The 16,908-nt window shown below is 40.7% G+C and overlaps 1 protein-coding gene across 3 annotated transcripts in view; it reads left to right on the forward strand.

Annotated features, from left to right (window-relative positions):
- The window catches only part of LOC133538688 (von Willebrand factor A domain-containing protein 7-like), a 56,441-nt gene that overhangs the window by 26,102 nt on the left and 13,431 nt on the right, over nucleotides 1-16,908 (forward strand). For all 3 annotated transcript variants that reach the window (XM_061880390.1, XM_061880393.1, XM_061880392.1), the window contains exons 3-12: nucleotides 1,058-1,256; nucleotides 1,547-1,632; nucleotides 1,716-1,809; nucleotides 3,750-3,878; nucleotides 7,442-7,628; nucleotides 7,750-7,919; nucleotides 9,527-9,639; nucleotides 15,413-15,529; nucleotides 16,021-16,221; nucleotides 16,296-16,431. In XM_061880390.1, the coding sequence (XP_061736374.1) occupies nucleotides 1,058-1,256; nucleotides 1,547-1,632; nucleotides 1,716-1,809; nucleotides 3,750-3,878; nucleotides 7,442-7,628; nucleotides 7,750-7,919; nucleotides 9,527-9,639; nucleotides 15,413-15,529; nucleotides 16,021-16,221; nucleotides 16,296-16,431 (1,432 nt within the window). The remainder of the gene's footprint in view (nucleotides 1-1,057; nucleotides 1,257-1,546; nucleotides 1,633-1,715; nucleotides 1,810-3,749; nucleotides 3,879-7,441; nucleotides 7,629-7,749; nucleotides 7,920-9,526; nucleotides 9,640-15,412; nucleotides 15,530-16,020; nucleotides 16,222-16,295; nucleotides 16,432-16,908) is intronic.

Consider the following 16,908-nt stretch of genomic DNA (forward strand, 5'->3'; position numbering starts at 1 on the left):
TGTGTAATGTGTTTGAGAAAATGGCGGATTGCTTCCTGTTTTGACGTCACGGATGAAAGGTCATTGCTCTGACAGCGAACATTTGAAAGGTGTTTCAATCGCCAAATTCACCCTTTTAGAGTTCGGAAATCGGTTAAAAAAACATATGGTCTTTTTTCTGTAACATCAAGGTATATATTAACGCTTACATAGTTCTGGTGATAATGTTCCCCTTTAAAAGCGGAAGACGCTCACTGAACCGAAGAAACCAAACAAGCTCGACGAGGCTGTACTTCATTGATGAAAATATGGGAGAAGTTGGCGATAGAGACACAACAGAAAGTTTGTTCTCCGAAGTAAAAACCACCAGCGTTTAGAGCGGCACCACTTGTGCGAGCTCCCTGCACTATGAAGAAGCGGTCTGGGTACAGTGAGGGTGAACTGCCACTGTAACTACTGTATGGAAGAGAACGACCAACCACCAACGTAGAACCGACATCTATGCGATTGTTCTTCAAGTTAAATCCTGTAGAATAATACAATACTTCGTAAAACTACTGTATAAATGTTTGCTTCTGATTTTAAAAGGAATTTTACATGTTTAAATTAAACTGTTTCTAAATGACTTTAGATTCCTTTTGATGGTCATGGCTGATTGATGTGAGATACAAGTCTTTTGAGTTACCAGCTCAGTCCTAGAAACAATTGACCTGGTAAGTACGACTGTAATTATGTGCAATGTTTGGCGGTCCGATAATCAAGACGTCAAACGGTGGCAAGATTTTGTCCAAAACTGAATGAGTGGAGCGTACGAAAACAGACAGGGCACAACAAAAGGATTCCAGTGGGATCATCTGATGAGATCAAACAAAGGGCAGCAACGAGTCTGATTAGGAATGAGCAGGGAGAACTTTCCGTCTTGCCTACCCAAGACAACAAAAAGCACAAAAACAAGGAAGGCATAATGACATGTTATAACACCAGCATTGTGGTCTGTGCACACTTTTTCTAAATGTTTCAATCTGTGCCCAAAACTTCAAAGAACAATTTTAACCATCTCTTTTTTTTTTTTCTTCAGATTGATGACAGTCTGACCCCTGAACAAGTAGTCCAGGCGTGCTCCCCGTCAGCCAGCGTTGTCTCCAGCGTTGCCTTCACTAACGCCATTGTCGACATTTACCTAAGCAACGCCGATGTGGATTTTCTGTTCGCACTCAATGCCGAGTACCATTTTTACAACGAGACCTTCGAGATGGGACGGACCTTGATCACACGAGGTAGAACAGAAAAAACGAAAATAAACACTTACAATAGATCATAAATGGTTCATTGTAATAAGAGAAGCAACATTTTGGCAAAAGATCAACAAATCGTTGACGTAAACCAGAGTACAGCAGATTTAATTGACAACTTGGCTGAGGCGGTTCTGCCACACCTACAGTTAATTGTTTCAATAGAAATGATGGTGATTATCTGATTGACTGTTTCTTACTCCCAGAAACTTAGGGCCAGATTAAAATGTTTTATTTCCTTATTCCGTATTAACTCTCTGGTATTGTTCTGTTAGGTGTGTCTGCTGTCAAGGACAGTACAGACATGGGAAACTTCATCACAGCGCGATCTGTTCTTGGGGAAGTACTTCACACTCTGCAGGTGGGTTTGCAGGGAAACTAGTTGGCGTATTTCCCAAAGGTCAGATGCAACCATCAAACAATACATGATATCTGTACTCCTAGGACTTCTACAGCCACAGTAACTGGGTGGAGTTGGGGAACACGGCCCCTTACGACGCCTTGATCACACCTGCCCTACCTCTTGAAAATTTAGCTGGTAGGTTGTTACGTAGATGCGCGTATTTTATAGTGAGGTAAGGTGTGCCACAGAGGAAACACTGAGTCAACTTACTTAATTGGACCATATCTTAACCTGTGACAATTACAGCTTAAAAAGGTGATGATTTGGCCACTCCAAATTAAGACAATTTTTAACATAAAAATTTAATCAGGAAAGCCAATTTTGTGTACTTTGAACCAAAAACGCTATCTTTGAAATAAATTATCAATCTTGTCTTCAGGTGTTGCACACTGAACTATGCGACATGGACATTAAACTAAACCAGGGGTCCCCAAACTATGAAACCTGAATCTGGCCCGCCAAAGTCCAAAATCCAGCCCATGGGTCAAATAAAAAAAAAAAGATAATAAAAACCAAAAAAATTACATTTGTGTATATATATATATATATATATATATATATATATATATATATATATATATATATACACATAGTAGAGTTTTAACTTGCACTTACAGATGTAGTGACCAACTGTAGTTACTGACAGTGGTTTTATGAAGTGTTCCTGAGCCCATGTGGTGATATCCTTTACACAATGATGTTAGTTTTTGATGCTACAGAGGAAACACTGACTCGACTTACTTACTTGATTGGACCATATCTTAACCTGTGACAATTACAGCTTAAAAAGGTGATGACTTGGCCACTCCAAATTAAGACAATTTTTTACATAAAAATGTAATCAGGAAAGCCAATTTTCTGTACGTTGAACCAAAAACGCTATCTTTAAAAGAGATGATCAATCTTGTCTTCTGGTGTTGCACACTGAACTATGCGACATGGACATTAATCTAAACCAGGGGTCCCCAAACTACGAAACCTGAATCCGGCCCGCCAGCGTCCAAAATCCGGCCCACGGGTCAAATAAAAAAAAAAAGGTGATAATTAAAAAAAAATAATAATAAAATAAAAAAATAAAAAAAATAAATAAATAAAATATATATATATAGTAGAGTTTTAACTTGCACTTACAGATGTAGCGACCAACTGTAGTTACTGACAGTGGTTTTATGAAGTGTTCCTGAGCCCATGTGGTGATATCCTTTACACAATGATGTTGGTTTTTGATGCAGTACCGCCTGAGGGATCAAAGGTCCGTAGTATCATCGCTTACGTGCAGTGATTTCTCCAGATTCTCTGAACCTTCTGATGATTTTACGGACCGTAGATGGTAAAATCCCTAAATTCCTTGCAATAACTCGTTGAGAAATGTTGTTTTAAAACTTCGACAATTTGCTTATAAATTGGTGACCCTCGCTCCATCCTTGTTTGTGAATGACTTGGCATTTCATGCAAGCTGTTTTTATACCCAGTCATAAGTGTTTGATGAGCATTCCTCAACTTTATCAGTATTTATTGCCGCCGTTCCCAACTTCTTTGTCACGTGTTGCCGGCATCAAATTCTAAAGTTAATAATTATTTGCACACACAAAAAATGTTTATCAGTTTGAACATCAAATATCTTGTATTTGTAGCATATTCAACTGAATATGGGTTGAAAATGATTTGCAAATCATTGTATTCCGTTTATATTTACATCTAACACAATTTCCGAGCTCATATGGAAACGGGGTTTGTAGAATACAAGATATAACAGGATAATGTATACATTTATCATTTGTTTTCAAAACGTTTACCAAAAAGTAGGGCTCCAAAAATTTACTGTGGTACCCTATTTTTATGGCTTTGAAAAGTCCTCGCGCCAACACTGATGGCGTATTGGTGCGTGCAAAACAGCAGCAGGCGGCTGTGGCCTGCAAGCCGGTTCTAATACTAATCAAATATCATCCGGGGGGGGCGATACATCATTCATTCGCGGGCAGGATAAGTATATTTTTATATATTAAATATGTTCTTTCAGATATTGTTTATTGCATTTTAGAGTTTTTTCTGACATTTGCTCAATTTGTTTGCAGGCCCAACTGTTCCAACTTGTAGAAACTGTATAGGTGACGACTGTACCGACAACATTTTGCCTGCTGTGCTGGATGGGGGCCTTCTCACATCCGGATACTTTAACCGATTCTTCCCAAATAAGCCTGAAGGTAATATTATGTCAGATTGAAAAGGGCTGTTGTTTTAATTGATTAATTCTGAGCATAATTTATATTCGGTACCAGCGGTGTTACTTTAGACCTATTCATCGTTAGATTTGTTGGGAGTATGAAACAATTGATATGGTATGGAGGCGTTCCGAGTTTCCACACAAACCAGATTGAGTAAGGGACAGGAAGTGTAAGTAAGGGACAGGAAGTGTAACTGCCTTTTAATATGGCCAGGCATATACTTCGTAAATAAAGTGCAGCCCTGTTTTCCCAAATCATATATTTTATTTGTATTGCCATATCACCCAGGCCTTAAAGAGGGGATACAACCATGTATACTCAGCATTAGGAGTAGGCGATATGGCCTTTTATTAATATATGGATATTTTTAAGCCATGTCACGATACACGATATTTTGCCTCAGCCTTGAATTAACACCCGATGCATATAATCACAGCAGTATGATGATTCTATGTGTCGACATTAAAACATTCTTCTTCATATTGCAATAATTTATGCTCATTCTAAACTTTCATGCAGAGAGGGAAACCATAATTAAGTCAATTGACCAAAACAGTATTTATCCATCCATTTATCCATCTTCTTCCGCTTATCCGAGGTCGGGTCGCGGGGGCAACAGCCTAAGCAGGGAAACCCAGACTTCCCTCTCCCCAGCCACTTCGTCTAGCTCTTCCCGGGGGATCCCAAGGCGTTCCTAGGGAGGCGTTTGGGTGGCATCCTGACCAGAAGCCCGAACCACCTCATCTGGCTCCTCTCGATGTGGAGGAGCAGCGGCTTTACTTTGAGTTCTTCCCGGATGGCAGAGCTTCTCACCCTATCTCTAAGGGAGAGACCCAAACTCTTTTCTGCCGCTTGTACCCGTGATCTTATCCTTTCGGTCATGACCCAAAGCTCATGACCATAGTTGAGGATGGGAACGTAGATCGACCGGTAAATTGAGAGCTTCGCCTTCCGGCTCAGCTCCTTCTTCACCACAACGGATCGGTACAACGTCCGCATTACTGAAGACGCCGCACCGATCCGCCTGTCGATCTCACCGATCCACTCTTCCCCCACTCGTGAACAAGACTCCAAGGTACTTCTCCTCCCCAACCCGGAGATGCCATTCCACCCTTTTCCGGGCGAGAACCATGGACTCGGACTTGGAGGTGCTGATTCTCATTCCGGTCGCTTCACACTCTGCTGCGAACCCGAAAATAGTGTTTAATAAAACACTATTTATTAAACAGTGTTTAATAAAATACTGTTTAATAAACGGTATTTATTAAACAGTTATTAAGCAGTGGCACAAACATTCATGTCATTTCCAAAACAGAAAGTGCAAGTTTGTCAGAGATACTTTAAAACACGCTATGAGTGCACTTTTGTGCATGATGTCACTAAGATGACCTATCAAAACAACACAGAATTAAAGTGCACTTTTTGTACAAAACACCACTACAATAGTTTAAAACAAAAAAAAAATGCACTTTTGTGCATGATGTCACACAAAATGTTTCCATAATTGTTTAATAAAAACGAGCTGAATAATAGGAAATCAAATGGTTTATGTCCTTCCCTGTGTGGTAGGTTCCTGCGGACGTTATCGCCTTCTGTTGTTGACTATTTTTTTCACTGGGTGTTGATCTGGAATTGGTGGCTTTCGGCATTTTGTGGGTATGGCACCGAACGGAGATGTTGACATGCGGAGTTTCAAGCACTCTTATTTCTCTAGCGCAGGAATAGGGAACCTATGGCTCTAGAGCCAGATGTGGTCTTTTTTGATGACTGCATCTGGCTCCCAGATAAATCTTAGCTGACATTGTTTAACATGATAAGTAATGAATAATTCCGCTGGTAATCATTGTTAAAAATAATGTTCTGAAGATAAAACATTCTCATGCATCTTAATCCATCAATCCGTTTTTCTTCCACACCTGTTCATTTGAAGTATTTTATTTATTATTGTTTAACTTCAGAATAACAATGTTATTAATAAGAATGAGAGATGTATTTTACTCTAAAAATGTTGGTCTTACTTAAAAAAGGTACACATTTAGTTGTATTCAGTGTTATAAAATATTACATTTTAAAATATTTGGCTTTCATGGCTCTTTCAGCCAAAAAGGTTCCCGACCCCTGCGCTAGTGTAGTGGAATTTCTGACTTTTATACCATATTTTGTGTTTGTTGAAGTCCTAAAAGAAAATCTGTCAAAAAGCCTTAAAAGGTCTGCTCTTTTCTTTTTTTCCTATTCAGAAGCATCATATGTAGGGGAAAGTTGAATTTGGGGTTGCTCTAACCAGTCTACAAAATGTTATGACTGTTTGTTATGACTAAGGGATCCACGGTTGTTGTGGAGCCAGCAGTTGCAAAACAACGAGACCTTGACATATGAGGGAAACATACAAAAAGCCAGGAGACCAATATTTGATATGATTTGCTTGATTTTGCTTGATCCTGGATCCTCTGGAGGACGTTGTCTGTCTGCATATCAATTCAATCCAACTCTGTACTTTTTGATATTGGGTAAATACATCTTTTGTACTAAAACCACTTTGTTTGCAGTTTAAGCTTTGGACCAATCCACCACACTAGCGGGTGACTTTTCAAATGATGCCACAAATTAGCAGTAGTTTCTACATTTTGTAGCAACACTTTGTGTTCGACATCTTCCCGCTTGAAGCCAAACCACCGCCAGACGATGGACCCCGTGCTGTTTTTCTTAGGAATTAAATCTTCCTTCATTTGTTACCAGATTGGCACCTTCTTTCTCTCGTATTACCACTCGCACCACTCCGCTAGCATCACAGCTACCCACGTTACCCATGCTGCTACCTCTCTGCTCACGAGGGCATATGGCGCGACAGTATGTGACGTATGTAAGAAGGCGCGCTTGTTTTAAGTCTCTGTGAGATGGAGAGACAAGACAGAGTGAAAAAAGCCTGTAGTGTAATGCCCGCAGCTAAAAGCAACTGCGCGAGAACGTATACTCGAATATCATGATACAGTGGGGCAAAAAAGTATTTAGTCAGCCACTGATTGTGCAAGTTCTCCCACTTAAAATGATGACAGAGGTCTGTAATTTCCATCATAGATACACTTCAACTGTGAGAGACAGAATGTGAAAAAAAATCCAGGAATTCACGTTGTAGGAATTTTAAAGAATTTATTTGTAAATGATGGTGGAAAATAAGTATTTGGTCAATTGATCCGTGTTAAGGAAAGAATGAATTGGGCCATGTATCCTGAGATTTTGAGCCAAAACCTCCTTCCATCAGTGAGAGCTTTGAATGGTTGACCAAATACTTATTTTCCACCATCATTTACAAATAAATTCTTTAAAATTCCTACAATGTGAATTCCTGGATTTTTTTTCACATTCTGTCTCTCACCGTTGATGAAAATGACAGACCTCTGTCATCATTTTAAGTGGGAGAATATAGTCATTTTCTATATTGCACAGTGACAAACCGGCGATATATCGAGTATATTGATATATCGCCCAGCCCTACTCAGCCTCGCTAAGAATCATTTTCACTTACTTTGTCTTCGTACTCAAAGGTAAATGCAGTGATGGAGGTCCTCTAGACATGACAAGCACACAGGAACCAGTGGGAGGCATAAACAAGGACACCTTCGACTCCAGGCATGGCTTTCTCCACCAAGAAGCAGCCGATTTGGCTCTGACAGCTAGTTTGGATCTCCTGGAGAGCATCAGAATATGTGTAGGAGACCAGGACTTTCTACGGTAAGAGACTTGAAAAGCAATTCTCGGTTCTCAGGTCAAAATGACCATCAATTGATCAGACGTAAGATAATGAACCATGAAGGCATGATACATATGGGTGGTCTCTCTTGCATTCCTGCAGGCTGGTAGGCCTTTCTTTTGCCCCTGTGCTATGTTTTGTCATCGACACAACAGGCAGTATGGGTCCGGAAATAGCTGAAGTGAGGAGAGTTTCCAATAGCATCGTCGCAAGTCGCTTGGGTACTGGTCTGGAACCTCCATTCTACATACTGGTTCCTTTCAATGATCCAGGTACACTATTTTGGGTTGATGATATTGTGTGCACAGATACAATATTGGACAGAAATAGCAGATTCATATTTTTTTCATCACACTGCTTTGGTCCAAATATGTACCAATAATGACGGGAAGTATAATAAGGTTGCCATGATACCATAATTTCAGTAGATATTACAGATTTTACAAATCCTGTTTCTATATGAGTTAGGAAATTGTGTTGGAGGTAAACAAAAACGGAATACAATGATTTGCAAATCCTTTTCAACCCATATTCAATTGAATGCACTACAAGACAAGCCGGCGGCGTTTCTGGATGTTGTTGATATATGCCTTTAGCTTTGCATAGTAGAGCTTTAACTTGCACTTACAGATGTGGCGACAAACTGTATTTAGTGTCTGTCAGCGGTTTTCTGAACTGTTCCTGAGCCCATGTGGTGATATCCTTTCGAGATCGATGTCGGTTTTTGATACAGTGCCGTCTGAGGGATCGAAGGTCACGGTCATTCAATGTTGGTTTCCGGCCATCTCGCTTACGTGGAGTGATTTCTCCAGATTCTCTGAACCTTTTGATGATATTACGGACCGTAGAGGTTGAAATCCCTATTTTTTTTGCAATTGCACTTTGAGAAACGTTGTTCTTAAACTGTTTAACTATTTGTTCACGCAGTTGTGGACAAAGGGGTGTTCATCGCCCCATCCTTTCTTGTGAAAGACTGAGCATTTTTTGGGAAGCTGTTTTTATACTCAATCATGGCATCCACCTGTTCCCAATTAGCCTGCACACCTGTGGGATGTTCCAAATAAGTGTTTGATGAGCATTCCTCAACTTTATCAGTATTTATTGCCACCTTTCTCAACGTCTTTGTCACGTGTTGCTGGCATCAAATTCTAAAGGTAATGATTATTTGCAAAAAAAAAAAGTTTATCAGTTTGAACATCAAATATGTTGTCTTTGTAGCATATTCAACTGAATATGGGTTGAAAAGGATTTGCAAATCATTGTATTCCGTTTATATTTACATCTAACACAATTTCCCAACTCATATGGAAACGGGGTTTGTAGATATGTTTACGATACCCCGGTAAAAAAAATAAAAAACTAAACCCAGGCATTTTAAATGTGCTACTTTATTGACATTCTTAATGTTTTTAAGATTACTGTTAGTGATTTAAATTGCAGTACCAGCTACCAAGAGGTAGCTATACTTTAAAAAAATACTGTACAGCATTGGCTTGTAGTATCCCCTAACCCTATCACTAACCCTGCCTCGCTGTCGGACTGCCGCCCACGTCTCCTCACCGCCATCTTGCAGCGGGCTACGGTGTGCCCTGCTTCGCTGTCGGACTCCCGGCTCCGCCTCTCAACAATTTTTTTACCTGCATACTGCCAATCTTCTCTGCATCCTGCGATCAGGCCAACAACGCCAAGCTCGCTGAAATGATTGTTCCGAATTTGTGTCTAATTCATAACACAGTGTGACTTGTGTTTTCGAAATATACGTAAAACTCTTGACATGTTACCGTTTTTCATGTTTCATAACTTACACAAGGTGTTGGTGTAGAACATGTTTTAAAATTGTGCATCATTATTTGGAACTTAATGTTTTTTCTTTTTGCAGATTTTGGACCTGTGCTACAGACGACCGATGCAACTTTTTTTATGGAGCAAATCAATTTGCTGACTGCCTCTGGAGGAGGTGACCTTCCAGAGTTTAGCTTGTCTGGATTGCGGGTGAGTGCAGCACAATTAATTTTTTCGTAATTCCCCCAGATTTGCTTTCAAAAGTGGACGACAACAAATTAGAAAAAGAACTACCAAAATTCAAACATATTTGTAAATTAAATTTAAAAAACTTTTAAATTAAAAACTCTGTTGCCCATTTATAAGGAACAATTAAACAGAAGGCAAACATACAGGGGGCGGTAATTTAAAAGCATTTTCAGACATCTTACTGATAATGTTTAATGTGTATGGATGTGTATTTTTCACATTGGAAATGTTACGGTACCAATTCCAGGTACCTGGAAACCCAATACCGGTATTTTTGTTAGGAACTGATCAAGGAGGTGACCCCGGGATGCAGAGACGGGAGGCAACCATGAATTACGAAAAATGAAACAATTTAATGAGTCCAAAAAGTGTAACAAAAAGTAATGGGGCAGAAGTGCACACCATGAATACAAAAACAGGTTCCTCAGTGGTCAGCAGGGAAAAAGGCAAAGGCACACTGAGCATAGCATAAAGTCCAAGACAGAATCCTGTTTGCCTCGGGGAGGCTAGGAAAACAAACACAAAGAGGTGAGGGATTAGAGGAATATGGAGGGACAAGATACCAGGACTGACGAAGTGAAGCAGGCGCACGCACGTGGGAGGTTCAGGAGACAACTTTTTGATCCAATGGCCGGATCATTCCATATTCGTGTTTAGTTCCATTTTTGTATCTTATTCTGTTGTTTGATGTCCTTAGTTCCGGTTTTAGTCTGTTTCCATAGCAACGTATTATTTTCACCTGCCGTTGTTTCCAGACGCACACCTGTTTTGCTAATCACCATCCTTATATAAGCCAGCCATTTCTGTTCATTAATTCTCGGATCCTAATTTGCTTTTACGCAACAGATGACGACTGCTTTCAATTCTTTACACACTAGCTGTCGCGCTACGCTATATTTTTCCCTAGCTTTCATGCTAGTTGCTTTAGTTTTCCCCTTTTGTGCCTTTGTGCCAAGTATAGTGTTTCTGTTCGTTTCCCCAGCTCCCATGCTAGCTCCTTTTGTTTGAATTTTCTGCTTAGCACCGGTGTTTCTGTTCCTAGTCTGTTTTATTAGTTTAATAAGTCTTCAATTCCTTACCTCACGCTGTGTTCTCGCCCGACGCATCCACGGAGGAACAAATCCGGCACAAGTCTCACAACAATAACCGGCAAGACCAAGCTGTCAGTGACGAGTTTAAATACTCCTAGGTGAAATTAGTTGCAAGTATGGCATAGTGTCCGCCCTTCGCTGGGGACTAATTAGCTGAAAGAAACAGACATCACAATAAAAAGGAGAAGGCAGGAAAAATGATCGAACACAACAATTTTAATATTTGGTACTTCTGTGTGTGCCTATTAACATATGGGAATTCTGCGCTCAATTTTTTACGCGGCACCTCGGCGTTTGCCGTGACCGCCCTCGTCATTTGCCGTAATGCCCAAAAAATTGACCAAAAATTTGCGGCAAGAACATGCGGTGACCGCCTTTGACTTTTTACTTGTTACTGGACGAGGGATGTAACGGTATTATGATAATTTGCGATAATCCCAGACAGTTAGTAATACCGATAACTATCTTGCCGATTGTATTGTACCATATGTCCCGGCAAGAAATCTGCGTTCAAAGGACTCCGGCTTACTAGTGATTCCCAAAGCCGAAAAATATGTCTGCGGGCTAAAGAGCGTTTTCAATTTGGGCTCCAGTACTCTGGAATGCCCTCCCGGTAACAGTTTGAGATGCCACCTCAGTAGAAGCATTTAAGTCTCACCTTAAAACTCATTTGTATAGTCTAGCCTTTAAATAGACTCCCTTTTTAGACCAGTTGATCTGCCGTTCCTTTTTTTTTTCTCCCATGTCCCACTCTCCCTTTTGGAAGGGGTCCGGTCCGATGGCCATGGATGACGTACTGGCTGTCCAGAGTCGGGACCCAGGATGGACCGCTTGTCCAGAGTCGGGACCCAGGATGGACCGCTTGCCTGTGTATCGGCTTGGGACATCTCTGCGCTGCTGAGCCGCCTCCGCTTGGGATGGTTTCCTGCTGGCTCCACTGTGGACTGGACTCTCGCGGCTGTGTTGGATCCACTATGGATTGAACTTTAACAGTATCATGTTAGAACCGCTCGACATCCATTGCTTTCGTCCTCTCCAAGGTTCTCATAGTCATCATTGTCACCGACGTCCCACTGGGTGTGAGTTTTCCTTGCCCTTATGTGGGCCTACCGAGGATGTCGTAGTGGTTTGTGCAGCCCTTTGAGACACTAGTGATTTAGGGCTATATAAGTAAACATTGATTGATTGATAATTCCGAAAAATTGTCATTTATTCATGCATTTTCCGCAACACAAAGTCAGGCGCATGGGGCGGTATAGTTCGGTTGGTAGGGCGGCCGTGCCAGCAATTTGAGGGTTCCAGGTTCGATCCCAGCTTCTGCCATCCTAGTCACTGCTGTTGTGTCCTTGGGGAAGACACTTGACCCACCTGCTTCCAGTGTCACCCACACTGGCTTAAAAACGTAACTTAGATATTGGGTTTCACTATGTAAAGCACTTTGACTCACTAGAGAAAAACGTTATATAAATATAATTTACTTCACTTGCGGTGGTTGGCTTGATAATCACGGCGGACCAACGACACTGACTTTGCTGCGGAGATTCCTCTTCGGAATAAACGGAGCCAAGGTGGCGACTTGTCCAGGGTGTACTCCGCCTCCCGCCCAATTGTAGCTAAGATAGGCACCAGCGCCCCCCACAACCCCAAAAGGAATAAGCGGTGGAAAATGGATGGATGGATGGACTTTAATTTAATTCATATTTTATTTTAGAAACATACATGTAGTAGTTCTAAGTGTGTGTGTGTGTGTGTACTAAAAGCAGCTAGAACTAGAGTACAGCTAAAACAGGTTGCCAGAACAAATTGGAGGATGCTGAACTTTATTTGGTACATATATGTCACATAGAGAACACACGGCACTTAGTAGTTAAAGGGTAATAATTTAAAAGTAGCTCTAAATTTATATCATTCTATTATTAAAGACTTAAATAGAATAAAAGCAGAAATGTTCCGACACTAAAAAAAACACTCTGCAAATATACAAACCCCGTTTCCATATGAGTTGGGAAATTGTGTTAGATGTAAATATAGACAGAATACACTGAATTGCAAATCCTTTTCAACCCATATTCAGTTGATTGTGCTACAAAGACAACATATTTGATGTTCAAACTGATAAACATTTTTTTTTTGCAAATAATCATTACCTTTAGAATTTGATGCCTGCAACACGTGACAAAGAAGTTGGGAGAGGTGGCAATAAATACTGATAAAGTTGAGGAATGCTCATCAAACACTTATAGGGAACATCCCACAGGTGTGCAGCCTAATTGGGAACAGGTGGGTGCCATGATTGGGTATAAAAGCAGCTTCCATGAAATGCTAAGTAAATCACAAACAAAGATGGGGCGAGGGTCACCACTTTGTAAGCAAATTGTCGAAAAGTTTTAGAACAACATTTCTCAACGATCTATTGCAAGGAATTTAGGGATTTTACCATCTACGGTACGTGAAATCATCAAAAGATTCAGAGAATCTGGAGAAATCACTGCACGTAAGCGATGATATTACGGACCGTTGATCCCTCAGGCGGTACTGCATCAAAAACAGACATCAGTGTGTAAAGGATATCACCACATGGGCTCAAGAACACTTCATAAAACCACTGTCAGTAACTACAGTTGGTTGCTACATCTGTAAGTGCAAGTTAAAACTGCTATGCAAAGCAAAACCCATTTATCAACAATACCAAGGTTCGCCGCAGGCTTCGCTGGGCCTGAGCTCATCTAAGATGGACTGATGCAAAGTGGAAAGGTGTTCTGTGGTCTGACGAGTCCACATTTCAAATTATATGTGGAAACTGTGGAGGTGGCGTCCACCGGAACAGAGAGGAAAATAACCATCCGGATTGTTATAGGCGCAAAGTTCAAAAGGCAGTATCTGTGATGGTATGGGGGTGTATTAGTGCCTAAGGCATGGGTAACTTACACATCTGTGAAGGCACCATTAATGCTGAATGGTCCATACAGGTTTAGGAGCAACATATGTTGTCATCCAAGCAACGTTATCATGGATGCCCCTGCTGATTTCAGCAAAACAATGCCAAGCCACATGTTACAACATCATGGTTTCGTAGTAAAAGAGTGCGGGTACTTTCCTGGCCCGCCTGCAGTCCAGACCTGTCTCCCATCGAAAATGTGTGGCGTATTATGAAGCGTAAAATACGACAGCGGAGACCCCGGACTGTTGAACGACTGAAGCTCTACATAAAACAAGAATGGGAAAAAAATTCCACTTTCAAAGCTTCAAAAATTAGTTTCTTTAGTTCCCAAAAGTTTATTGAGTGTTGCTAAAAGAAAAGGTGATGTAACAAAGTGGTGAACATGCCCTTTCCCAACTACTTTGGCACGTGTTGCAGCCATGAAATTCTAAGTTAATCATTATTTGCAAAAAAAATAAAGTTTATGAGTTTGAACTTCAAATATCTTGTCTTTGTAATGCATTCAACTGAATATGGGTTGAAAAGGATTTGCAAATCATTGTATTCCGTTTATATTTACATCTAACACAATTTCCCAACTCATATGGAAACGGAATTGGTAGGAAAATACACAAAAGGAAAACCAGGCCTTAAAATAACAGCACCGAATAATAATTCAAACTACTGCACAAACCCAGCAATCGAATCAAAGTGCCAAATAACCAAGTTAAAAAGATTAGTAAAATGTTTGATGTTTAATAAATACAACAGTTGAGTCAGATAAGAAAACACTGACATGTGCACAATAAAACAATCCTACAAAAAAATATATGTATTTAGAATATAATCCACTAAAATCTTGTGAATACAAAACTTTAATGACAAATACCTTGGCCAGTGTCAATTGTCCATCGACCTTTCCCTGAGGCCACCACAACATCCGATACTGAATAGTAACACAAAATTTAGTACTGTATCTAATGCTTGATAATGAGAGTCAGAATTGTAAGAAATCAATACATAACTAGCAGACAGCACAGTTATAATTATGATCTCACTGTTAAATAAAACAATGAGACTTTATTAACAAAATGTATATTTAATTAATAGGGCTTCACGGTGGCAGAGGGGTTAGTGCGTCTGCCTCACAATACGAAGTTCCTGCAGTCCTGGGTTCAAATCCAGGCTCGGGATCTTTCTGTGTGGAGTTTGCATGTTCTCCCCGTGAATGCGTGGGTTCCCTCCGGGTACTCCGGCTTCCTCCCACCTCCAAAGACATGCACCTGGGGATAGGTTGATTGGCAACACTAAATTGGCCCTAGTGTGTGAATGTGAGTGTGAATGTTGTCTGTCTATCTGTGTTGGCCCTGCGATGAGGTGGCAACTTGTCCAGGGTGTACCCCGCCTTCCGCCCGATTGCAGCTGAGATAGGCGCCAGCGCCCCCCGCGACCCCAAAAGGGAATAAGCGGTAGAAAATGGATGGAAAAAAATGGATGGATATTTAATTTCTTTTTTCTTTTAGGTCACCATGAATTGATTAATGTGGAACCCGACTTAAACAAGTTGAAAAACTTATTCGGGTGTTACCATTTAGTGGTCAATTGTACGGAATATGTACTGTACTGTGCAATCTACTAATAAAAGTTTCAATCAATAAATCAATCAAAAGTCAGAGATCAAATGTCGTCTTGCCTTTTAAATGTCATGTCCTGTTTTTGACAGCTGGCCCTGACTGCGGCTCCGCGCTTTTCTGACATCTTTCTCTTCACTGATGCTCCGGCAAAAGATGCTGTCCTAAGAAGCGCCATCCTTGCCCTTATAGCGAACACCAGGTCTACGGTGAGTCTGTTTTATACTCTCGTTGCTTCCGATACAGTAAGATGTATCCCAGCTCCCCAGCAGGCTGAATGGGACCTATGATGATTTTCGTATTTCTGACGTATTCATGTTTTAACCATGTTGGATACTCAAGTAAAACAATGCCAAAACATCAAACCATAAATTCAGTTTTGGATGGCTCTGACCACAAGGGTTTTGCAGTCTGGCTTGTGACGTCACAGCAAGGTATAGACTCAATTATTTAATATTTTCTCGAGGGCTTTATATTCGGACCGAATCGTATCTTACCTGCATCTTGCTGTTTCGCTATTTACAACAAACAGAAAATGGTCAGACATGTGTTTTGTCTCACGTGAGGATTGTGGGTGAAGGGCAAATTTCCAAAAAAGTGCAGTTCCCTTTTAAGAAAGTTCAAATAATATCTTGAACCCTTCACGTAAAGTATTCTATAGAATCGTGATGAAACAGTGATTGAGTTTTCTCATTTTTAGGTGACATTCATGCTAACAGACGTCCTGAGTTTTAGGAGAAAAAGAGAACTTGAAGGTTTGGCACCAAGGATTGTGACTCAAGCACAGGCTGAGTTGTACCGGGAAATTGCTTTGGCCTCTGGAGGTCTGACCATCGAAGTCCCTAACTCAGATCTCTCAATGGTTACAATTGTTATAGAGGATTCCATAGCCATCGCCGTGGTAAGATAAGGAGGGAGTTGAAAAGACGTAAATAAAGTTCGGGACGTGGATGAATTCATGCCAGTGTCTTTCAGGTGACTGTTTTTCAAGATGTGAAGAATCCCGGAGCGCCCTGTAATTTCTCATTTTTCATCGATGACACACTAAGCAACATAACTATCCTCCTCACAGGAACGCCATCTCTCACCTTCACCCTCCGCAGCCCCACCGGTAAATGTCTTTGTTTACTCATGTTGCGACTGACCAGTCTCCCCCTCAGGGAATTAAAGTCACCGGTCAATCCCAAATTCTTTAGATGACATATATGCTGAGTAAGAGGGACCATTTTGATTGATTGATTGAATCTTTTATTAGTAGATTAGTACATATTCTGTACAACTGACCACTAAATGGTAACACCCTAATACATTTTTCAACTTGTTTAAGTCGGGGTCCGCGGAAATCAATTCATTGTCATCAAGACTGAATAGGAATATTATCACATTTTACTAAAGCTTTAGGAGACCAGCCCACACAAATGCGGTCATACCGGCATCTCGAAGTGGTCTGCCGTTCAAACGGGGAGAGACAACTTATTGAATACGAAAACAGCCCCGACCCCTCCCAGAAAGGAATACAGCCTCTTTGTTCCAGTACAGATAGGATAAGAAGGGAGAAATGGAAAAATACTAGCTGCTTCAAACATGA

This window comes from Nerophis ophidion, linkage group LG20, assembly GCF_033978795.1.
Source record: "Nerophis ophidion isolate RoL-2023_Sa linkage group LG20, RoL_Noph_v1.0, whole genome shotgun sequence".
Taxonomy (NCBI): domain Eukaryota; kingdom Metazoa; phylum Chordata; class Actinopteri; order Syngnathiformes; family Syngnathidae; genus Nerophis; species Nerophis ophidion.